This window comes from Equus asinus, chromosome 17, assembly GCF_041296235.1.
Source record: "Equus asinus isolate D_3611 breed Donkey chromosome 17, EquAss-T2T_v2, whole genome shotgun sequence".
Lineage (NCBI taxonomy): Eukaryota > Metazoa > Chordata > Mammalia > Perissodactyla > Equidae > Equus > Equus asinus.
The window spans coordinates 39,843,005-39,866,405 of record NC_091806.1 but is presented as its reverse complement, the minus strand read 5'-3'; the positions used below and the strand labels follow the sequence as shown (position 1 = coordinate 39,866,405).

General features: G+C 53.4%; 2 protein-coding genes across 8 annotated transcripts; one reads left to right on the top strand and one right to left on the bottom strand.

Annotated features, from left to right (window-relative positions):
• The first annotated feature begins 6,908 nt into the window (after nucleotides 1-6,908).
• Nucleotides 6,909-9,859, top strand: FTH1 (ferritin heavy chain 1). Its single transcript, XM_044750060.2, has 4 exons — nucleotides 6,909-7,321; nucleotides 8,847-8,993; nucleotides 9,317-9,442; nucleotides 9,536-9,859. Exons 1-4 carry the CDS (start codon nucleotides 7,208-7,210, stop codon nucleotides 9,695-9,697), a joined length of 549 nt encoding a protein of 182 aa, XP_044605995.1. The 5' UTR covers nucleotides 6,909-7,207; the 3' UTR covers nucleotides 9,698-9,859.
• Nucleotides 9,860-9,952: 93 nt separating this feature from the next.
• On the bottom strand, nucleotides 9,953-22,574 carry BEST1 (bestrophin 1). 7 transcript variants are annotated; one of them, XM_070487181.1, is made up of 12 exons: nucleotides 21,345-21,458; nucleotides 20,813-20,970; nucleotides 19,583-19,770; nucleotides 17,999-18,093; nucleotides 17,286-17,519; nucleotides 16,494-16,648; nucleotides 16,021-16,098; nucleotides 15,525-15,677; nucleotides 14,192-14,272; nucleotides 13,737-13,888; nucleotides 11,368-12,018; nucleotides 9,953-10,322 (listed from the first exon to the last, which is right to left on the bottom strand). In XM_070487181.1, the coding sequence occupies exons 3-12, from the start codon at nucleotides 19,732-19,734 to the stop codon at nucleotides 10,304-10,306; spliced, it is 1,770 nt and encodes a 589-aa protein (XP_070343282.1). In that variant the 5' UTR covers nucleotides 19,735-19,770; nucleotides 20,813-20,970; nucleotides 21,345-21,458; the 3' UTR covers nucleotides 9,953-10,303. The 7 variants fall into 7 exon arrangements, with proteins under 7 accessions (XP_070343282.1, XP_070343283.1, XP_044605991.1 ...); XM_070487182.1 differs by lacking the exons at nucleotides 20,813-20,970; nucleotides 21,345-21,458 and adding an exon at nucleotides 22,493-22,574; XM_044750056.2 differs by lacking the exon at nucleotides 20,813-20,970 and having other exon boundaries at nucleotides 21,345-21,455.
• Nucleotides 22,575-23,401: the final 827 nt, after the last annotated feature.

Genomic DNA, 23,401 nt, shown 5'->3' with positions numbered 1-23,401 from the left:
CAGGAACCAGTTTAAGAGGCAAAGCATTTATTTGAGATCAAAGAATTGCAATCTGGGGAGCACAGATTCAGGTGGAAACCTAAATAGTGTCCCGATTACAGGAGGAGGGCTTAGGGTTTTTATGGGACAAAGGGAGGATAAGGTGAGTTGTACTAAAGAAGAGTTCATTCGTGCTGGGTGAGGTCAAGCTAGGTTTGCGCTTCACGGATTGGCCTGAGGTTCCATCATCAGGCAAAAGGCTAGACTTGTACTTCATTAGTTGGTTAGCAATTTGGTCACCAGCAAAGTTCAGATCCATCAGTCCTTACGGCCAGAACATTCTTTTTTTTTTTTTTGAGGAAGATTAGCCCGGAGCTAACTACTGCCAATCCTCCTCTTTTTTTTGCTGAGGAAGATTGGCCCTGAGCTAACATCCATGCCCATCTTCCTCTGCTTTATATATGGGACGCCTACCACAGCATGGCTTTTTGCCAAGTGGTGCCATGTCCACACCCGGGATCCGAACCGGTAAACCCCAGGCTGCCGAGAAGCGTTAACGTGCGAACTTAACTGCTGTGCCACTGGGCCGGCCCCTAGACAGGGCATTCTTGTCCTTACTGACTTCTTGGAATATGGTCCAGTTTGGAAGATAATGAATGCAAGATGTGCAACGCAATTCCTCTGAATGGTCGCTGGTTCTATTTGAACATGGCTCCACTCGTGTCATCCTTCACAGCAGTAAGGTCTGAGTTGCCTGAAAGCAGTGAGATTCCCATTCTCTTATCCTCTAACATCCGAGGTCCTGGCTTTTGACCTTAACGTCCTGTAAAAGAAGGATCCCGAGTCCCCAGACTTTGAGTCCACATTGCCGCGTGGGTTTTCAAGAAACGCCTTCAAGATGAGCTCTCTGAATCATGGTTGCTCCATCCAGAAATGTACCCGAATCCAATCCAGCATTGGTTTTTCCAGTTCCTAAATTTCTGAACTCTAATTTCCTGCACACTTTGCTTTATTGAACTTCTGGGGGAACCCCAGACTTTCAAAACATCAACTGTTCAGTTAAAACATCACCAGACCCATTCTCTCCCAATCCTCATCTCATTTCCAGCCCTGGGATTTTTCTGCACTGTAATGAGCTTTGCGTGAACGATTTGGGGCTCTGCTTTTTTTCAGATAACATCATTTCATATACACATTCTAGCAATGAATTTATCGTTTTTAACAACCACAGCATATACTCTCATGTGCCCTGTCCTACATTTTCAGGTTTTTTGTTTTGTTTTTTTCCTTGAGGAAGATTCGCCAATCTAACATCTGCGCCAGTCTTCTTCTATTTTGTATGTAGGCTACTGCCACAACATGGCTGCCACCGAGTGGTGTAGGTCCGCGCCCGGAGCCAAACCTCAGGCCGCTGAAGTGGAGAGCGCTGAACTTAACCACTAGGCCACGGGGCCGACCCCCATCTTCAGCTTGTGACTTATGGCCTTAGGGAAGCCCTGGTCTTCTATGGGCCTCTCACCTCTTTATCTGTAAAACACGGTGATTTGGAAATTCTAAGGTCCTTTCCCAGCCTTAACATTCCGAGTGTCTGTGATTTCCCAGCTGTGGAATCCTAAATTGTAACCCTACCGTTACAATCCCCAGGAGGGAAAGAGAGACCCAACGTCTGTTGAGAATTCACTAAGAGGTGGGAAAGCACTGAGGAAGAGAGAGGGGGAAGAGCGGCACCCCATTTTCTAACAAAAGCACAGTCTGGCCTGGCTGGGTGACATATACCCCTTTGTTCCTGGTCCAGCCTGGGCCGCCAGCCACATTAGGAAACGCGGATCGCTCTTCCTTCCTCACCCCATAGTGAAACCACAGCCCTCCAAGCCTTCCAGCCTTCCCCTCCCCTGGGTGACACAGCACTTTTGGAGCCCCAGCCCAACCCCTCCAGACCAGCAGAATGCTGAGTCACGGTGGGGCAGCAGCTCTCCCGCCAACCCCACCTCTGGCCCCTCCGGCTCCAGGATGAGCCAGTCAGAAACATCCCGCCTGGCTCTTCTCTTGCCTGCGGCTCCTCCCGCCACCTGCTGAGGTGGCTGTCCTGGGAGGCCAGCCAAACTCCCTGCCTCCTCAAAGTCACGAGGAGGAGCTGGAGGGCAGGGGGGCCCGAATCATGGTCAACAAAGGTCCAAAGATCAGGCAATAGCTTCGGAAGAATCTAGAGGCTTGGAGATGGCAGTTCTGACACCCAGGGTTCCCAGGTGGGGAACGGACCCAAGCAAACACACACACACACACACACACACCCGAGCACAAGACTTCTCTTTCATTCTTCCCAGCCAGTCTTCCCCAGACACCTTCTACGGCCCAAGCTGTCCCTCAGATTTGCCAGGTTGGTCACTGCAGCTGCCTGTGTGCTTACCCAAGCTCGGAGTCAATATTGATTCATGAAACCTACTTTCTGCAACAGACCAAGCTTCTTCAGGTGGGTCCAACTTCCTGCTGGCTCTATCCTCCTGCGTGTCCCGGAGGCTGTGAAAGTCAGCACATCCAGTGCAAAAGCAAGCTGGCCTTCCCCAACCGCCTCCCCCACAGACTGTGTTTCCTCCTGTGCTCCCATTCTCAGGGAGCGGCAGCAGCAACCCAGCCGCCCAGGCCAGAAAGCTGGGGGGCTCCCTTGCCCACCTCCCACCCCCCACCTCCACCTCCGACGTTCTTCAACCAGCCCCCTCATCCTGTCTGTTCTGTCTTCTCTTTCTCTCTCAAATCTGCTTTCCGAGAACTAGTTGCCTCCCAATTGGTACCTGGCCATCTTGCCCGACTAATTCACCCTCCACCTTCAGTCATGCATCCATCTCTTTGCTCAACAAATACAGAGCACCAAGTAACAAGCATCCTGCAAAATGCCGGAAGTGCAGGAGGAAGAAGATAGAAACAAGGCCTGCCCTCCAGGAGCTTACAGTATACAGTAGCAGGGAAGACTATCAAAAAGTGATTTATGTCTATATAACATATAATTGTACGTACAAATATATGTCATATAGGATGGTTACTAATCTTCACTTCTTAACGAGCTACAAGTATCAACTCAGCTTGTCATTCATATTTTAACTTTGTTCATAGCATCTTTTGTCTTACAGCTTTTCTGGGGTTTTGTTGTATGATTTTATTTATATGAAATTCTAGAACACGCGAAGTTAATTACTCAACGTTGAAAAATATCAGAAGAGTGGTCATCTTGGGGGGTATGGGGAAAATCTACCAGAATGGGATACAAAGGAACTTTCTAGGATAAAGGAAATGTTCTGTATCTTATTTCAGCTGTGTTCCAATGTCAGAACTCATTAAACACCTAATAGTCTGTGCATTTTATTGTACGTCAATCATACCTTAATTTTAAAAAATTAAATCACTCATTTTTGCCAAGAAAAGGACAATTTTGTTGGCTTTTTACCTACTTGATTCCAGTCAGTTCCATATTCCAACAACACTACCCACAATTTTTTTTCTAGATATGCCTCTCTCAAAGCCTGAACTATACGTGTTTTGAGCTTATCAAGCTCGTGTGGGACCACGCCCTTTGTTCTTGTCCCTGAGAGCTTTGTCCAACTGAAAGGGCTTACTAGGAACTGCCTTATCCATTCACACGTTTTAACCAACTATGCAACAGCCATGCCCTCGATCTGGTCATTGTCCTGAGGATTCGTCTTAATCAGCCTTTGTTACTCAAAGTATTTCCCGACTTTATTTTTCACTGGTTGAAAAAGACAGAGTTCTAACTTCAACACCCCAAGTCTCAGAAATTTTGGATTCTCTATTTTCCTCGTCATTCCCGCTTGTAAATAGGCCACTTCTGGTCTAAATTCATCTCCGTCCTGTGATCACATGTAGCTGATAACTAAGGCACTCTAGTCAGATTCTTTTCTGCCATCTTGTGAAGGTTTGGAGCTCTTTCAGGAACTGGAGTGTCATTGACTTTCTCCTCTTTGGCAGATTCTTTATTTTCTGAAGACTGTGGCTTTTTTCTTTGGGGGTTCTACAGTTGATACTTCTTCCCCCACCATCCTCTCTGTGGAGGTCGGGGTCCCCCTCTAGCTCCCACCCTCCAAGTCACCAAACCCCTCAGACTCCCAGCTTTTCATCTTTAAGGACAGTCATCTCTCATAGCCAGGACCCTTGCGGATACCAAAATCTACAGATGCTCAAGTCCCTTATATAAAGTGGTATTTGCATGTAACCTACAAACATCCTCCCGTATCCTTTAAACCATCTCTAGATCACTCATAATACCTAATCCAATGTGAATGCTACGTAAATAGTTGTTATATTGTAATGTTTAGGGAATAATGACAAGGAAAAAAGTCTGTCCACGTTCAGGACAGACACAGCCATCGTAGGCTTTTTGATCCGCAGTTGGTTGCGTCAGCAGACGCGGACCTAGAGGGCCAACTGTAGTCAAATCTGCCAACTCTCCTTTTATGGCTTTCAACAGCCTCAGAAAAACACTTCCGACTCCAAAATTCTAAACGATAATCTTCTATATATTCTTCTAGTAACTTCATAGGTTTTTTTTTTTTTTTAAGATCTTTAAGCCTCTATCTGGAAAGTATTTTGAAAATACAGAGTGAATCACTGTCTTCCACATGACTATCAACTGTTTCAGCAGCATCTGCTGAACCCATTTTTTCTCTCCTAATTTCAAATATCACTTTAGCGCCTACCAAATTCCCATACATAGGTGGGTAGGACTGTTTAGTTACATTGTTCCAGCCATCAATTCCTGTGCCAGTACCAACCACTTATGGTATTTTATAGCACTTTTTTTTTAATATCAGAGAGGGCAAATGTACCCTCGTAACCTTTTTCCCCCAAATACTTACCAGATATTCTATACACTCTTCCAAATGAACTTTAGAATCATTACGCCAAGTTCCAAAAGACCACTGCATTTTACAGAAATTCCATTGAACGTATAGGTTTATTTGGGAAGAATTAACATCTTTACAAAACTAAAGTTGGCTACCCAGAAACATGGTACCGCTTCACTTATACAAGTTTTCTTTTCTGTCCTGCAGTAAACATTTAGAGTTTTCTTCATACATTTCTTGTTAGCTTTATTCCTCGGTGCCGCAAACTTTTGCTGCCAATGTAAACCAAAAGAAATTTCTTTTCTTTCATTACATTTTCTAACTGGAAGTGGCTGTTATACAGAAAAGCTTTGCAACTTTGCTGTACTCTTATCCTTAATAGTTTTTCTGTTGATTCAGCATAAGGTTTCGAAAAATAAAACTAACGTGGTATCTCCCTGGCTAGAAATCCCTTCGTGTCTCCGTATCATCCAGGATAAAATTTAATCCCCTTTTACGGCACACAACCTTCCTGACCTTGCCCTATACAACCCTTCTGGCATTTTCCAACGTGGACTCTATGTTCTGGGCCAACACACTTTCTTAAGGTACTTTGGACAGGCTGTGCTTTTCCACACCTTTGCAAATGCTGTTCTCCAGGCTTGGAATTCCCTCTCCCATCTCCTTCCTCCACTCACCTTCCTTTTAACTTTGCCAAACTTAAGTGTCCCTTTCATAGGGAGGCCTTCCCTGACCTCCTATCCCAGACTGGGTAAGGCCCCCCCTTGTCTGGACTCGCCCGGCATCCTTCTGCTTCCTTTATGATAGCTCTAGCCCACTAAATTTTTTAAATTAAAAAAAAAAAATGTAATGTCCTGAAAGTATCCTATGTTCATTTTGAAATGAATCCTGTAAAGACCCAAGAAAGCGAAATCGCCATAATTCCATCAGCCACTTGTTTTAATATTGTAGCAAAGCTCCTTCTTCCTTGAAGGTTTGGAAGTCCAGCTTCCAGGGGGCACGTTTGTGAACATTTTGAAAAGGGTCTTGGGTAGGTCCCCCACCCACATGTTGATGGACCTGGCTAAGGACAGGGGACCTCGAAGCCAGCAGACTGGACGGCAGGTGCTCGGGCCTGGCTCCAGTTCTGCCACCCACGAATTCACACCCTCCGTGCCTGGGACACAGCTGCGAGCCACACGCAGTGGCCCTGCCCCTTCAGGGTCCCTGGCGCCCGAACGCGTGTTCAGCCCCAGCGGCTTCGGTCCAAGGACAGCCCTGGGGGGTGGCTCCCCGGAGGGGCTCCTCGGCTGGAGGCTCCTGTGACTGGGGCGAATAAAAGAGGCTGTTTCAAAATGGCCTCACTGACATCTTGATCTCCAGATCCAAGGGGCTTCTCCTTTCTTCTCTAACGCCCATCTCTGTCTGAGTTTTAAGCGCCACCGGCGATTTTCTCAGGATCCCGCGGCTCACCCCCAGGACCCCCTCGGGGCAGGCGGCCTCCGAGCCTCCCGAGTCTCTAGGGAAACAAGGCCCGCCCAGCCTTTGTTGTATAAACTGCACACGGAGCCATCTTTGCTTTCTGCAAAAGGCGGCCCGGGGGCCCGGGGTCGGGAGGGCGGGGGCCGATCGAGGGCAGTGGGCTCCACCCCGCCCCCACTTGCTCCTCGTAGACTTGGAGGAAGAGAAAGTGAACCCCGACCCACTCGGCCTCCTAGGACCCACGTCTCCACCTTCCCAGTTCCCCATCTGCATCACGAGGCAGTCACCTGGGGTGTGGTGACTGCTCTGATTTTGAACGTGCCCTTGGCCAAGAGTCTCGGGGTGCCCGTTTGCGCCCCCCGTGCCCAGAGGCGGTTTCCCGTCGGTTCCACGACCCAGGACGCCCCTAGGGTCAGGGCTCCGAGCTGGGCCTCCCGCCCCTCCCCAGCCCTTCCCTCCCGCCCCTCCCCAGCCCTTCCCTCCCGCCCCACCCAACGAGCCACAGCTCACAGATCCTTCCCGGGGCCCCCTGCTCGGGGACCGCTTCGCAGCCCCAAGGCCGCCCCGCCCGCCCCTCCCCCAGCGCGCGGCGGGGCGGGGCCGCGCGCCCCCGGAAGGGGCGGGGCCTGGCGCGCGGGCGGGCGGCGTGATTGGCCGGGGCGGGCCTGACGCCGGCTCCCGTTATAAAAGCCCGGCGGGCGGCGGCCTGCGCCACAGTCTTCGTCGGAGTTGCCGAGGTTTCCTGCTTCAACAGTGCTTGAACGGAACCCGGCGCTCGCTCCCCACCCCGGCCGGCCACCCAGAGTCAGCCCTCCTTCATCTCCTCACAGCGCCCTCGGCCCGCCGCAAGGCTCCCGCCGCCGCTCCAGCGCCGCCCCGCCGCCGCCGCCCTCTCCTCTCCTCAGCCGTCCGCCATGACGACCGCGTTCCCCTCGCAGGTGCGCCAGAACTACCACCAGGACTCGGAGGCCGCCATCAACCGTCAGATCAACCTGGAGCTCCACGCCTCCTATGTGTACCTGTCCATGGTGAGGGCGAGCGCGGCCTCCGGCGGGCGGGGCGGGCGGGGGCGTGGCCACCGGGCGGCGGGGCGGGCAGGGGCGTGGCCTCCGGGCGGCGGGGGCGGGCGGGGGCGTGGCCTCCGGGCGGCGGGGCGGGCGGGGGCGTGGCCTCCGGGCGGCGGGGGCGGGCGGGGGCGTGGCCTCCGGACTGGCTCTCCCGCCTCCGCGCTCGCTTCGGGAAGATGGAGGCCGGCCGAGGTCCCCGGGACTTACCTTGCGCAGAAATTCTGGGCATTCCGCGCTTTCCGATCGTCCCCTCGGGGGGCGGGGTGCGGATGGGACAGAGGGCCGCCTCCCCTCTATATGTAAAGAGAGCGGCCTTCTGGAAATCCCGGGGTTGCCCCCTCTGTCATCCTGCAGTTGGCAAGGTGGACTTTGGTGTGTCCATCCCTTCCTCTACGTCCGATCACGTGTCCCTGAGGCTCTCGGTTTGCTTGGGTAGTTGGGGATAAGAGGGCCAGCTTCCATCGCCCGGGAATGGCGGAGCCTGCTGGGTAATGGCGTCGAGCAGCAACCTTGGGGGCTAGCGCTAGGCGGCTTATCTGCCGTGGGCGGCCACTCCCGAGCAGCTGCCGCCACCCCTGTGCTTATCTCGAAGTCCCGCTGGAATTGCAGCCTATCTACACATCTCCTCTTCTGTCGGCAGAGTTGTGTCAGTCCCGCGTCTGTGGGCCTGGGTGCTTATTTCTTCATCCTTTTTGTGTCTGAGAGTCCTGGCCCTCTATCCGAACCCTTAGTCCTTGGATAAAGTCCCCCAGCAGTTAGCGGGCAAGGAATTTTTCCATGCAGTACGCAGTGGAATTTTCGTTTTCCCAAAATCCTAGTTTTAGGCGATTAGGTGGGAGTTTTAGTTAGAACTGCCTTATGATTGTGCAGATTATCCAGGAATAGACGTGTTCCGGATGGATTTGAAAACAGGCCTGGATTTCTGGGAACTGCCTTTCCATTTCAGGAACACCTGAAAACACAGCAAGTGTCTGAAACGGAATCATTTTTGCTTTCTACTGTCAATATGTTTCCGTACGTTAGCATTGCCCACAGCTGTCGCCTTGCCTAGTGGGTTAATTTTAGAAAGCCATGCATCTGCCGTGAGCTGGCAAGCTCCTGTTTGAACACGGATTGATCAAGGAGGCGGCACTAACAGTGCAGGGTGAATATTTCAACACCTTCTCTTCAATCACATTTGACACGGGCTGTCAGAAGTTTACTTTGCGCTAATGCAGATCCTTAAGACATTGCATGCTGGAGGCAGTTGTGATATCCTAAAGGTTCCTTAGAGCAAACTTTGAATTCCAAGGACCAAGTTTCATTGTTGTACTTCAGAGTGGAAACTAGTTACTGTGGTGTTCAGTCCAGGACCCCAGGCTGCCCCCGATCTCCTTAGGCACCGACCCCCCCACCCCCCACCCCGGCTTTGAGAAAGGAGGGCTAGGCCAGCAGACTGCCTTCCTTGGGACAGCCCTAACAGAACACATTCGTGTTCCCCTTTCAGTCTTTCTATTTTGATCGCGATGATGTGGCTTTGAAGAACTTTGCCAAATATTTTCTTCACCAATCTCATGAGGAGAGGGAACATGCTGAGAAACTGATGAAGCTGCAGAACCAACGAGGCGGCCGGATCTTCCTTCAGGACATCAAGGTGAGCAAAAGATCCTAGGGACATCATGCTTCATCATCTCTCTAGCAGTCCTCGGGTGTCAGAGATCACCCAGAGACTGACAGTTGCCCTTAAGCAATGAGGATATATTCGGCTTCCGTCTTTTGTGCTTTTTTAGGCCTGCTGTCTAAGCTACAGTAGGCACACAGTAACAGGCAAGGAGGTTACATTGGGAATTGTCACCCAGGGAAATGTGGTTGTTCCTTTGGCTGAAGCACAGTGGTTACGTGGTAGGTGCTTGGTGACTTGTCATGATTTAATAGGTAGAGACTGCAGATGCACTGACCTAACCATCTCTCGTTCAGAAACCAGACCAGGATGACTGGGAGAATGGGCTGAAGGCAATGGAGTGTGCATTACACTTGGAAAAAAATGTGAATGAGTCACTATTGGAACTGCACAAACTGGCCACTGACAAAAATGACCCCCACGTGAGTATTGGCAACTTGGGAGGAGGAGATGGTTTCCCAGCCTTGGGCTGAGAAAGCTTCCCCATTAACTTGCTTCCCCATTCTGTTCTCTAGTTGTGTGACTTCCTCGAGACTCATTACCTGAATGAGCAGGTGAAAGCCATCAAAGAATTGGGTGACCACGTAACCAACCTGCGCAGGATGGGGGCCCCCGAATCTGGCATGGCAGAGTATCTCTTTGACAAGCACACCCTGGGAGAGTGTGACGAGAGCTAAGTCTTGGACCAGCTTCCCTCAGCCACCGGGTGACTTCCCTGATCCACCGAGGCAGTGCATGCATGTTGGGGTTACCTTTACCTTTTCTATAAGTTGTACCAAAACATCTACTTAAGTTCTTGGATTTGTACCATTCCTTCAAATAAAGTAATTTGGTACCCAGCTGTTGTCTTTGAGTTCTTGGCATGGGCTAGAAACGTGTCTAAGCCATCTTTGCTAGATCTGTGATCATCACACTAATCAAAATGAGACACCTAGGAGGATTTGTATTTATTAAACTCCTTAGTTTCGGAAAGATACCAAGGCTTGGGTGTGCTGAATTCAGAGAGGGCTTGAGGACTCCTGATTCTGAATTCGATGTTTTGAATTAATATTTCCAGTAGCTTGTTCTAGCTATGTTAGGTACAAAAGGCATTTAAAGGCTGAAGTAGTCCTGAAACTACTGATTTTTCTTGTCCATTAAGCTAACCCATTTAATTCAGGCTGTCATGGGAATATATTCTTCAGTGTGGACAGCTATGTGGCTATGACTGGATCAGTGTCCCGCTGGTGTACACGCAGGTAGGACCAGGCCGGTGAAGCATCCATCTCCCGTGGGAAGCAGGCTTAGGAATGTGCTTCATCCCTGGTGAGAATTTGAGAAAGTTCACAACATGAGTACGGAAAAACCTTATTTCAATACTAACAGCTGCAGTAGAAGGGCAAGGGTGGAGACATCTTAAATCTTAAGACCCAAGGGTAGCTTCAGGAGGCTGCAGCCACCTGTGTCCTTGCTAACAACTACGTTAATGTCCTTTCCTAAACAAGGTGATGGGTAAAAGTTGGTCTAGCCCTACAAGCAAGACAAGATTATGGCCCTTTTAAGTTTTCAATCACAGGGCTGTGTATTCTGACCACAGAAGCAACTGCGAATCTAGAAATGGGAAGTTACACTTCCCCCCTACATCATGATTGGGGGTGGGGTAGGGTGGGTCTAACTGGGTGAGTATCCAGGAAATCAAATAAAGGGAAACATTGGGCAGTTTTGTGACAGCTTTGGACTGACCTCAAGGAAGCATAAAGCACATTTAGGTTCAGAAGCCTTTTCGTGAGGTCCCCAAGGTAGTAAGTTACCCCCAAGGGACCTGGAGCCTCCCCATCTGCCAGTTCCCGGGGGGGGGGGGTGCCACCCTTTCCAGGAGTGCTTCAGGACCCCTGTGGGTGCTTGTGGGGGAGTGCTCATAGGCCATCTCCCAGCTAAGCCTGGGCAGAGAGTTGAGATCTGGGGCTACAGCCTAGAGCCCCCAGTTCTGCCCCACAGTTTTGTGTCTGCCACCCCTGCTCAGAGTGAGCTGGGTCCAATGATAACATCTGCCCACCCAAACCTGTGCTAGTAGCCCTTTCTCCAGCATCACTCCTGTCAGTGCACCCTCATCTTCCTTCACCTGGGTTCCAGGGAAGTCTTGGTGATGTCAGGCTGTCGGGTTTAATGAGCAAAAGTCCCCAACACGTCCCCAAGGCCCCTGCTGAGGTGGCCAGGTATGTGCCCCAAGCCAGTGCTGGGCACACATGCTCTGGCAGTGATGGAACCGTAGGAAATGATGCAAGAAGAGTAGGCTCAGAGCAAGGGAGGCTGGTGAGGGTTAACAAGGGAGGGGAGGCCGTGCCCTGGGTTTGGGTAGAGGACAGACCTGTTTTCCAATGCCCAATAGGGATCGCCATGATCTTTGAGTATGGTGTGTATGTTGCTTGTCGACTGTTCCAAATGTGGTTCTCTGAGATGACATTCGGGGGCCTCTGACATATCCGTCAGATTAAATTCGACAGTTTTCCTCTTCAAATGACACAATTCTGGGTGCTCCATTGAGGCCCCAGGACTCTCTGGGAGCATTTCAAAACTCCTCTTGGTCCCAGGCATCACAAGCTGTAGGCTTTGATCTTTGACACTGCCGTCTATGCCTGAGACTCTGCAAAGACTGGAGGGCGCTGACTGTCCGGGTGGGAAGATCATAGGCGTGTGGCTGAGCGGTGTCTGGGGGGCGCTGTGGTAGCCCGACCTCCCATACAGTGCAGCGGACTTGAAGGCGTCCTCCCCCCTAATCTTCCAGGCCTTGCTGTCTTCCTGGTCCCTAGAGTTCTGTCTGGCCCCCCCGAGGTTCTTGAGCTGGCCCTCATGGAGAAGGACTTCTTTCTTGGCCCACAGTAGTTTGGTCTTTGAGTTGGTCCTGGGGGGATGGTGGTCATGGGACTGGAGCCCTAGGAAGCGGCCAAGGATGCCAGGGTGAGCGCCCTCTTCCTCCTCCTCCTCATTTGGCTGGAACTCCATCTCTTCCTTATGCAGACTGGAAAGAAGCAGGAGACTAAGCGTTGAGTCGGGGGGACGGAAGCCTGACCTTATTTCTCCCTTCTCCCCGCTCCTCTCCCTCCCTCTGGCCCAAGGCCAAGGGCACACAGTTTTGCTCACAGGGCCCAGACTCTCCTCTCTCCTGATCCATCCTGTACCTCCCGATTAGTCCCTCCTGCCCCAGCTCTCCTCACTGTTCTGTGGCTCCCTCTTGCCCAGGTTAACATCCAAACTCTCAACCTGGCATTTAAGGGCTTCCTCTTCATCCTGCACATCTTCCCTTTAACACCCCTTACTCCAGGTAATCTCAACTACTGGTCCTCAGGTATGGAGGGTCAGATGAGGCCCAGGAGTGACTCTGGGCAAGCCAGGGATTTGTGGTTCCAACTGGGGAGCAGCCTCCACAGGGAGAGAAGCCTGGCTTCCTGGGAGCCCACAGCCTTTCCTCTGCAAGAGAAAGCCCACCTACCCACAGGAGTGGCCTGTCCTTGCCAGTGTCCAAATTCTCCCCATGCTTCAAGGCCCAGGCCCAGCTGGAGGCTGCCTTCTGGGGGGCCAAAGGTGATCTCTCTTCCACGTTCTGCCCCTTTCCCAGGCATCCAGTACGTTATATTGTGTATTCAGAGTTTGGGCCTTGGGTTTGAGCTCCCTTACTAAATTGTGTGTTCTCTGGAGGCAAGGTCTGTGCGTTATTACTCTCCGTCACTCACCCTTCCCTGCCCCAACCTTCAGCTGCTGGAGTACAGACTAGGTAGAACTCAAAGGCAACCTCCAGAAATGTTTCTCACCTAAGCAAGCCTCCATTCTTCATTTGATCACTTTTCCAAACCGTCCTCACACCGACTAGGGAACTCTAATTCTAATTTCAGGTTAATAGGATATTTGGTTCTTAAAAGGGCAAGAAGAGAGAGCTGAATACTATGGAAGAAAAGCTTGATGGTGTGCACCCTGACATGGATCAGTCTCCAGAGTCCTCTCTGTCCTCCCGGGGAGAGAGGGCTCCCTGAGGCAGCCCTTCAGCTCAAAAGGGATTCTGACCGAAGCAGGGAGACGGGACCCATGGGGAGGAAAGTTTGGCTGCTGTGGGTGACGTGAAGCCTTTACTCTGTAGCAAAAAGTCTACCCAGAAAGCAGCAGTGATGAGCAGCCTCCTGCTGGGACATGCTTGCTGCCCCTCCCGCATCCCAGGGAACTTCACTTCCACTCCCCATCCAAACACCCTGGCTTATCAGAAAACCTAGTCTGGACCAGAATCGGGAATCAGGCCCTGACATCCCACCAGCGTCACTGATCACTGACTGCCCTTGAATAAGTCCCTTCTCTCTCTGGGCCTCAGTTTCCAACTCTGGACATGAGGGTCTTAGACTGGAGGGCCCTCGAGCCCTTCCACCTTCAGGAGTCCTTAAGCAGGTCGAGGTAAGGGGTAAGGGTGTGGAGGTGGAACCAGACACACCTGGGCCACGTGTGTTGCTTACTAGCTATGTGACCTTGGGCTAGGCAGTTTACTTAATCTCTCTGAACCTGGATTTAATCATCTGTAAATGGAAGATAAACCAAGGTCACTGGGAGGAAAAAAATGGTTAAGAGATATCAAGAGTATAGTGCCCGGCGCTCAGTAGGCACCCGACATGTATTAACCAGTGCCCTCCTAAGTTCTCAGGCAGGCCCTTGTACAAGGGGATTGCTACCCACTGAGTGGTTCCTGCCACTGCCCACCTCATGTTGAAGGTGGAGCCAAAAAAGGAGGGTCGACGAGACTGGGCGGAAGCAGCCGTGTAGGGGGGATGGGGTTCTGGCTCATTCCAGTACATGTCCCGCTCCATCGGGGGCAGGTCCTGGTGCATCTCGTCCACAGCCAACAGGGACACCTAGTCACCAGGGACGGAGGGAGAAGTCCAACAGAAAGGTCAGCCCAGGCAGGACCCTGAACTTGCCAGACGACTTGGAGAGGTCACTTCCCTCTCTCTGGGCCTCAGTTTCCCTACTTGTGAAATGGAGAGACTAACGCCTACCTGCAGCCTCATAAGTTGGGGTGAGAATCCTGTGAGTGAATGGTTGGTGGGGGTGGGGGGCAATTCACCGTGAGGCCACCCTATAGAACTGTGGGGTCCCCCTCCCTGGGTCCAATTTGGGGAGGGTCCTTGGGACAGGCCCCATCCCTCCCTCCATACCTGCAAGCTCCTGTCGACAATCCAGTTGGTCTCAAAGTCATCATCATCCTCTCCAAATGGGTTGATGAGTTGCTCGGCCACCTTGGGGGTAGGCGAGGTCTGGAAATCCTCAGGTAGACCTCCTTGCAGCCTCGCTTCCCACCCCTTAAATCTCGGCTCCTGTCATTTCCACCCCCTTCCTCCACGACACCCTTTCTGCTTGACCCCTGTCTCCAAAGTCACTGTGCCAGGGCTCTGGCCACCCAAGCCTGTGGAGTCACCACCTTCAGCTCCCCTCACTGTATCTCACCTGGAGCTGCCTAATTCTATTCATTCGCTCATTTACCCATTCACGTCTCCAGATATTCACTTATTCATGATTTCCTAATGCAACAGAGGCATACCCTGAGGCTGTGCTGAATAAAAAGGTGGCCCAGGCGGGCAGAGCCGTGGGCACTAACCTCTGAAATGCCCTGACAGAGCCCCGCAGAGGTGATGAGCCGCACTGCGCTAGGGGTGAGGGGACACCCTGCCAGCCACTGGGCACCGCTGGAGAATTCCAGGCAGCAAAATGTTGTGATCTGGTCTCCTTGGTAGAAAGCAAAGATAACTGGGGGGAGGAGGGAGGGAATGGATCTGTGTGTGTGTGTGTGTGTGTGTGTGTGTGACACGGACAGGAGAGAGAGAGGGACACCCACCACCACGACTACCAAAAAATAAAGGAAGAGAGGGAGAGTGGGTGGGAAAGAGATGGAAACATAAAGAGGTGGAGAGAAAAGTGTGTTATTCCTGTTAGGAAGAGTAGTGGGTGTGGTGGGAAGGAAGACTTGGCTAAGCCCCTGGGGTGCAGATGAGACCCCCAACAGCCAGCTTGAGTAAGAAGTGGTGCTACGCTGTCTTCTAAAGAGCTGGGGCTGGGGGTAGATAATTAACCTCAGGGCTTTCGTTTTACTAAGCAAACGGGACAAATTTGGGACCAGAGCCCAATCGCTGGGGACGGTGAGAAGCTGCCTCACCAGCAGGGCCTGCCCCTGCCGCTCTTACTCCATGCACTCCCCTCGTTCTGGAGGAACATTTGGAGAACATTGTCTAGACGGACCGAGCTGTCCCTCCGTCTGTCCGGTGCCTGCTAAGTTGGGGTCTTGGGTGAAGGACTGCAATCAGACACAAGCCCCCAGCAGGTCCCACTCCTCTGCGTCTCGGTTTCTTCATATGTGAAAATAGGAGGGAGGAGCAGATCCAAGAGGTGCGGTGGGGTAGCCCAGCGCCCTGCTTTCCTCCTTTGAGACCCTCCTCTCCTGGCTGGCCACGCCTCCCCTGGCCACGCCCACAGCCTTGTCCCAGAGATGCTCACCTTCAGCCAGCCAGCGTAGAAGAAGAACTGCAGGAACGTAAAGACGGGTACCACGAGGTCCAGCTCGTGGCCGGGGTAGGCCTTGGCTGGGTTCAGAAACTGCCGCCCAATCAGGCAAGCCAGGAAGAAGCTGTACACCGCCACGGTCACCACCTGGGAGGGAACGGAGGCGGCGGCAGAAACGGGCTAGGTGGGAACCTGGGGTCAGGAAGCTCCCTAGACTGGGAGGACAGGCTCCAGCTTGCACACTCGGGTGACCTTGAGCCTCTGTGGTCTCGTCTTTCAAATGGGGATAATCACACTGCCTCCACTGCTGGACCAGACAGGAGCCTGGACCCTTCGAACTTGGCACTAGAAAGAACCTGCAGTGTCCAGGCCTGTCTCCCAGGGTGGACCTCTTCCTTGGCCTCTAAGTGAGCCCTTCCCATCACAGGCTGCTTCCTGGGTCCTCCTAGCCTGTTTCCCAAAGGGACTGCTTCACTGGCCTAGTCCTCACCTGCGTGTACACCAGCGGGATACTAATCCAGTCGTAGGCATACAGGTGTCCACACTGAGTACGCAAGGTGTTCATCTCCTGGGGGGAAGGAGGGAAGGTTGAGGTTCTGGCCACCACCTGCTTCTCTCAGGCTCACCCCCCAGCTCTTCCCCAGGTGCCAGGATCTGGCGCTCATGGTCCAGCCCTGGCTGTGTGGTCATGGGCTGCTCAGCTAACCTCTCTGTGCCTCAGCCTCTTCATCTATCAAAAAGGAACCAGGATCTCAGAGGCTCTCTTTAGAGAGGGGATGGGAAGGGAATTTGGGGAAGGGCCACCTCAGGCTGTGGAATCTTGTTGGAAAAGATCCTATAATCCCAAAGCAGGCTCTAAGAAGACCCTCAGGAGCTCAAGCCTTCTTTTTGTAGGAAATCTTGCTCCACCTGGGGCACAACCCTCCCCACTCGGCAACAGCCCCATCTGTTTAGTGGGCTCACTTTCAGCAAGCTCTGGAGCAGGATAGGGTCCCGGATTCGACCTCCAATCCAGGCCTTCACTGACAGGTTGGCAAACCACACCCAGGGCACCCAGAACGTGTTGTGTGGCAAGCTGAATTTTTCTAAGTGCTTGTGCTCCGCGGGGGTCATAAAGCCTGCGGGGTAGAGAGAAGAAGGCAGTGGATGCGGAAACCTGCAGAAGGAGTGGCTGTCGGGGCGGCCAGGCCAGGCCCTGCCACGGCCCAGGATTCAGGCCCAAATCCCTACTGTGCCCAGAGGAAACTCGGGGCTCCTTTGCCATCCTCTTTCTTTCAGCAAATAATTAGAGTGCCTACTATGTGCTGAGCACGTGAGAGGGGTCTGTCTTGTTAACCAGGACCAGGTCAGGGAAAGCCAGAGAGGGAGGCTGCAGATGTACAGACTGGAAATCGGAAAACAGGAGGGGGAAAAGCAGAAGGAGGTAGACCCTAGCTCCTCACCAGTTCCCTAGGCCCCACCACCGTCCCCGCGCCCGGCTCCACCCTCATCCCTAAAGGGTCCTTAGCGATATCTCAAACCCCTACCCACCGAGGGCCAGTTCCGGGCCTCACCCTACCTTCAGGCACCTGACTCCGCCCCCCCAGCTCGACCCCCCCGCCCCCCCAGGTCTCGACCCCGCCCCGCTCCCGCACCCGCTCCCACCCAACCCTCAGTCCAGGGGCCGCTGGCTCCACCCATCTCCAGCTCCGGCCCCGCCCTTGTCGGTGTCCGGCTCCGCCCACGGCCCCGCCCCGGGCCGCTGGGCCCGCCCACCTGCTTTCACGAGGTGCTGCGAGCTGGGAAAGCGCTTGTAGACGGCGGCGCTGACGCTGCGCAGGATGAGCACGTTGCCCAGGTTGGCGTAGCGCATGAGCGTGCGCCGCAGCAGCCGGCCCTGCTCGTCCTTTCCCTCTACGAAGCCCGACACCAGGTTCATGAGGCGGTCGGGCCAAGGCAGGTTCTCGTACTGGTTCCACCAGCGGGTCACGACCAGCGTCACGTAGAAGCCTGGGCAGGAGGGGCGGGGGGGCGCGGGGCGAGGGCCCAGGCTGCGGCCAGAGCCGAGCGAGGGCCACGCCTCGGTTTCTCCATCTTTCTAACGGGAGCGGGCCCAGCCCCAACCCTCCTGCAGGGCGCTCGGGAGGGGGAGACCACCAGAGCCCCGCATGAAGGCTCAAGAGCTCCGAGTTCTCTCTCCCGGGGCCCCCTGCCCATCCCAGAAATCCACTAGGACCCCTCCCTCCTGCGTAGAGGCTCCAGGGACCAGAATGTTAGCGCTGCCCTCAGAAAATGAGATCTTGAGTGCTCACTGCAGGAGTCCTTCCTAATGTCTAACTTCAGTCGCTCTGGCTGGAGTCTCATTTCCCTAAACTACGAGAGGCACTGACGTGCCACTGGCCTGCCTTCCCCCCAACCCATCCCAGCTCCCCGTGGCCTGCCCGTCTGGAGCAGCCGCCGCACCCCGACACCCGCAAGGGGGACCTCACCCAGCACGAAGGAAATGGGAATGAGCTGGATGTAGCTGTCACAATACAGAGTCAGCTTCTCGAACATCACCTGCTGGTCGTCTGTGAGGGCCATCCTGAGCGGGGTAGGGGTGTGGAGAGATGTCTGGGAGGAGATGGCTGAGACGGGTCCTGGGTCCAGCCAGGCCCAGGGTAGGAGTGTGGCTGTCTCTGTGCTGCCCCACATCCTCCCTGTCCCTTTCGCTGGCCCAGCGCCCCTCCTCTGGCTTGAGCCTGGTCCCACTTTTTCTCTGGCACACCAAACCCCAATGGAGCCTGTGCCCCATGGCTGGAGGAGGCCTCCTGGGAGGTTTTCTGTGAGGTATAGAAAGGAAAATCCTGCTGAAGAGTCAGTTTTAGGCATCGCTGACCCTTTTAAAGAATCCAAAGGACGGCTGCTTAAAAGCTGATAGAAACAAAGGGTGTTTGGTCTTTCAAAGATGTATGTGAGGGAGTGCTGAGGAGGCAGAGCACAGAGGGTTTTTAGGGCACTGAACATACTCTGTGTGATATTATAATGATGGATACATGTCATTGTACATATGCCCAAACCCAGAGAACGTACACCACCAAGGGTGAACCCTAATGTAAATTGCAGACTTTGGGTGATAATGGTGTGTCCACGTGGGTTCATCTATTATAATAAATGTACCATCTGCTTCAGGATGTTGATAGCGGGGGAGGCTCTGTGTGTGTGTGTGTTGGAGGTGGCGGAGTATATGGGAACTCTCTGTACCTTCTGCTCAATTTTGCAATGAACCTAAAACTGCTCGAAAAAAATAAGTAATTTTTTTTTAAAAAAAGTATATTGGTGCCCTAGGAACAGCCAAAGGAAACCAATGTATTCTGTGATTAGTATTATTATTATGAACTCAAGAATTTTATGTATTTGATATTTTTCAATCTGTTGCTGTCATTAATGCTTTTTCCATTTAAAATGCTATCTTAGGGCTGGCCCGGTGGCACAGTGGTTAAGTGCGCACGTTCCGCTTTGGTGGCCCGGGGTTCACTGGTTCCAATCCGGGTGCAAACAGCACCACTTGGCAAGCCATGCTGTGGTAGGCGTCCCACATATAAAGCAGAGGAAGATGGGCATGGATATGAGCTCAGTGCCAGTCTTCCTCAGCAAAAAGAGGAGGATTGGCAGCAATTGTTAGCTCAGGGCTAATCTTCCTCAAAAAATAAAAAATAAATAAAATGCTATCTTATATTCTGTGATTATATGTCTTATATTTTATTGTTTAAATAAACATTTTTATTGGGGAAAAAAATACAGTCTAGGCCTGTGAGCTTGTGTGGGATTCAGGAAAACAGGCTGGCTGAGTGGGAGCAGGGAAGGTCTGGGTTCCGGGGCCCCTCCCGGGGTTGGAGGAAAGGGTGTCTGAGATGCCCTCCCAGTCTGTCTCCTTCTCTCTCCCCACCGGACCCCCGGGCTTGGCCAGAAGCTCAGCTCAGCCTTAGACGGCTCTGGTGTGTTGGCCCCCTGAATGGCCCAGAGGCCCCCTAGGAGTTCCAATCCCCAGCTGCACCCCTCCCGGGCCCCGGCCCCAGCCCATCCGCCTGTACCTATAAATGAAGCGAATGGTGTAATAGCTGAGCAGGAAGATGAGGAACTCGCCATACAGCAGCTTATAGATGCTGCCCCGCCAGCACAGCAGCAGGCGGGAGAAGGAGCCCAAGCGGGCGTTAGCCACTTGGCTTGAGTAGGTGACGGTCATGGCCAGGCACCAGGCTGCAGCACGTGGGCTTGGGTCCTGGGGGACAGGCAGAGAGGGACACTGATGGGGGACCGGGAGGGAGCAGGGGCCTTGGTCAGAGCTAGTCCCTGCTCTGGGCCTCAGCTCTCCCGTCTGGACACTGGGGCGGGGGGAGGGGGGGATGGCAGGGCGGGGGATGAGGTGGCCTCTAAGGCCATTCCAGCACTGACTGCCTGTGGGAGGTGGGAAGCCAGGGAAGGGAACCCAGAGGCTGCTCATAGCCTTGGCAGGGAAGACACAAATAGGTCTGTGCCCTTAAATTGTGTGACAACGGCAATGACAGCAGCAATGTCCACACACTGGGCTCAGTCCTCTGAGGCAGGCAGTGTTCTAAACTCATCTTGTTCATCCGCTCCCCAAGCTCCCTCAACCAACCTGGAGCAGGAATTGGTAAGGAGCCTGCTCAGTCTTGTCCACCACCCTGTGCCCAGTGCCCAGAACAGAGCCTGGCTGGTGGAGATGGTCAAATAATACTTTCTGAATGGTGGCCCCAGGACCTTTCCACCTGCTGATCCTCTTTCCCAGGGAGATGCTCTCCCTGATCTAATTGTATGGCTCATTCCCACTTCAGGTCAGCTCAGAAAGGATATCCCCCACCACCTACCTGGAAATAGCATCCCATTGCCACTGGCACTCTCTGCCTCCTCACCTTGCTAGATTTTTCTACGTAGCATTTATCATGTTATATTTGAAATCACATTTTACAGGCTGCCTGCTTGTTTACTGCCTATTCCCTCCTTAAAATGGAAGCTTCTATTGTGTTCTCATAGGAGGTGCTCAATAAAAATTTACTGAAACAGTGATTGACACCCACCCTTCCCCTACTTGCTCTGATGCAGCCACAGTGGCTGTATCTCTGCGCCCGGTGCACACCAAGCTCATTCCCACCTCAGGGCCTTTGCACAGATGCAGAGTTGCCCACACACCTGCACTCATGCTGCCTGTGTGTATACATCCCAAGCACATATGCAGGGACAGTCATCTACCCCAAAGGCCCTCAAAGCCCCAGCCCAGCCCGCCTGCGGCAACCCCTACTCACAAATGGGGCTCCAGGCTTGTCAGGCGATCCCACAAAAGGTCTGGCTACTGGACTGATGGGACTCTCTGGGGTCCTGTGGCCAGGGCCCCTGCCCACACTTAGGGGTTGGCGATGCCCACGTCTGTGTGAAGCGGTCACTTGACCCCCTAAGCCAGGGCCTACACAAAGGAACCCTTGTCTTGGCCCCTCCTCTTAATCTGCCCTTAAGCAGCAGCCAGCACAGGGCCCCTGTAATTCCTTCCTGGGAGGGCGTGGGGCTGAGACCAGGGCTGGAATTTGGGGCAACCCCCTCCATCATGGGCCCTGCCAATCCTGTCATTTTTCTCTGGGCCCTGAAATCCAGACATTAGGAGACCTATTTCCGTGGTCTTGCAGGGAGAGCTCTGGGAGGAGGGGCCGCGGCCCTGGACCTCATCTCCTGTGTCGGGAGCTACCCAGACCGGGGGTGTCTGCTCAGGCCCTATGGGGCTCTGGCAGCACTGTGGGCAGTGGACCCCAATGGACCCCAGTCTAGACGTCCTGGCTCTGCCACCTGGGTGTAGTGACCCTGGGTGGGCCTCTGCTCCTCTCCAGGCCTCAGCATCCCAACCGGAAAAAGATGGCGTTGCTTTAGAATTCGATCAGCTGGGTAAGAGCGAGCGAATTCTGCACGTACAGATGAGGGGCTCGGATTGGCTGCTGGTGACGTCATAGGTTATTCGGGCTGTGATTGGCTGGCGAGACGCAGCGAGTAGGCTGGTTCCGAGCTGAGGGAGGAGAATGGGGGCAGGGGGCTGCTGTGTGCCGGCCGGGCCCGGCGCTGGATGACACAGGAGCTCTGGTGTTTCTGCTGCTAGCTCCCAGCCGGCCCGTGTGAACTGGGAGCATGTAGCCAGTTCCCCAAGGGAGCTGCTTAATATCTCAGCAGCTGGTTCCATACATTTTAATGCGACAATCCAGAGGCAGAGCCCTCCTCAGCCGCTGGAAGTGATGGGGGTCCGGGACGTGCTCCTCTTGTATTAAGTGAAACCTCGAGGCAGCAGTGGCTCTTGGTGTTCAGAGGCCGTAAGAATGGCCTGGAATGTTCGTTAAACGCACAGCGTCTCAGGATCTTTCTCCAGAGTCTCATTCTGCCACCTGGAGAATGCTGCGTTGTTAACAAGCACTGTGCGCGTCAGGAGCCTGCGATCTTCAGACCACACTTTCAGAACGGCTGATTTACAACGGGACCTCGAGCCTTAAAATAATTCCATCCCCTCGCTCCCTTCTCCCTCTCTGACATACTCTTAAGTGTTAAAAAAGCTGAGATTGCAGGCTCTTTTTGTGCACATCATTTTAAGGAGTCTCTTCAGAGATCAGGGACAATGGGACCAGCCCTGTGGCCAAGCGTTGAAGTTCCCCACCCTCCACTTCGGCAGCCCTGGGTTGGCAGGTTCAGATCCCAAGTGCGGACCTACTCCACTCATCAGCCATGCTGTGGAAGCATCCCACATACAAGGTAGAAGAAGATTGGCACAGATTTTAGCTCAGGGCTAATCTTCCTCAAGTAAAAAAAAAAAAGGCTTAGCAGGGTTCCTAGAACAGAGATCAGGCACAGTGGAGTATTTGCTGCATCCCTGCCTCCCAAGCTGGGTGGGGAGGGGAGGGGTGTTCAGTTGAGTCTCAGACTGCTCGTCTGTGAAATGGGACAATAACACCTACCTCTGCAGCTGGTGACAATAATGGACGGGAAACGTTTTAGTCAACTCTCCAAACCAGTGATTCTCGTGCCCAGCCTCCTGTTAACTCTGCCTGGGGAACTTCCGCAAAGCCCTGTGTGCCTCTGCCCCGCCCCTCCAGATTCAGTTCGTCAGGACGGGGCACAGGCGTTGAAATTTTTTTAAGTTCCCCGCGCGAGTGTAATGGACGGTGTGGTTGAGAATCTGTGCTGTAAGGGAGTGTTTCCCTACTTTGTATTTACTCCCTCTTCCCCCACCAAAGCGAATCAACACTCGAGAGAGCGCTTTCCATTTAGCAGATGATTAACAGATATATTTTTTAATCAAAATTGAAACAAGTGCCGGCACCACGCCTGGTATGCGAATGCTCACTCTTGTTTTAGTTGAAGGAATAAATGAAATACCTGCCTTTTTGTGGGGTCAGATTCCTGCCTCCCCTGTGGTGGCCACTGGAGGGCGCCCTTGACCAGCTGGCTCTGGCCCCGGAAGCCTGGTCCGCTGATCAGAGTCCGCGTGGAGGATCTGGCGCTGGATGCCGCCTTCGCCTCCTTGACCCTGACCAGCAGCTATAGAGCCATGAGAGGGAGTTGGGAACACCGGAGTCCTCCCTCCTTTTCCCCTGAACTGCACGTTCCTTGGCAGTATCCCCCAAATCCCACCAGGACTAGCTGACAGTGCTGCCGCCGCCCCCCCGGCCCCTTCCAGACGCCCCAGGATGTGCCCAGAGACACCCATGAGCTCCTGGCTCCACCCCCGCACTAGGACAGGCACACCCTGGGCACGAGTCATGGTCGCTTTCACTGGGTCTCTGCTGTGAAAATGTCCCCAGCCAGCCAGGCACAGCTCAGGCACGCGGAAAGGCCACAGCAAGCCCTGATGGAGCCATGCCATG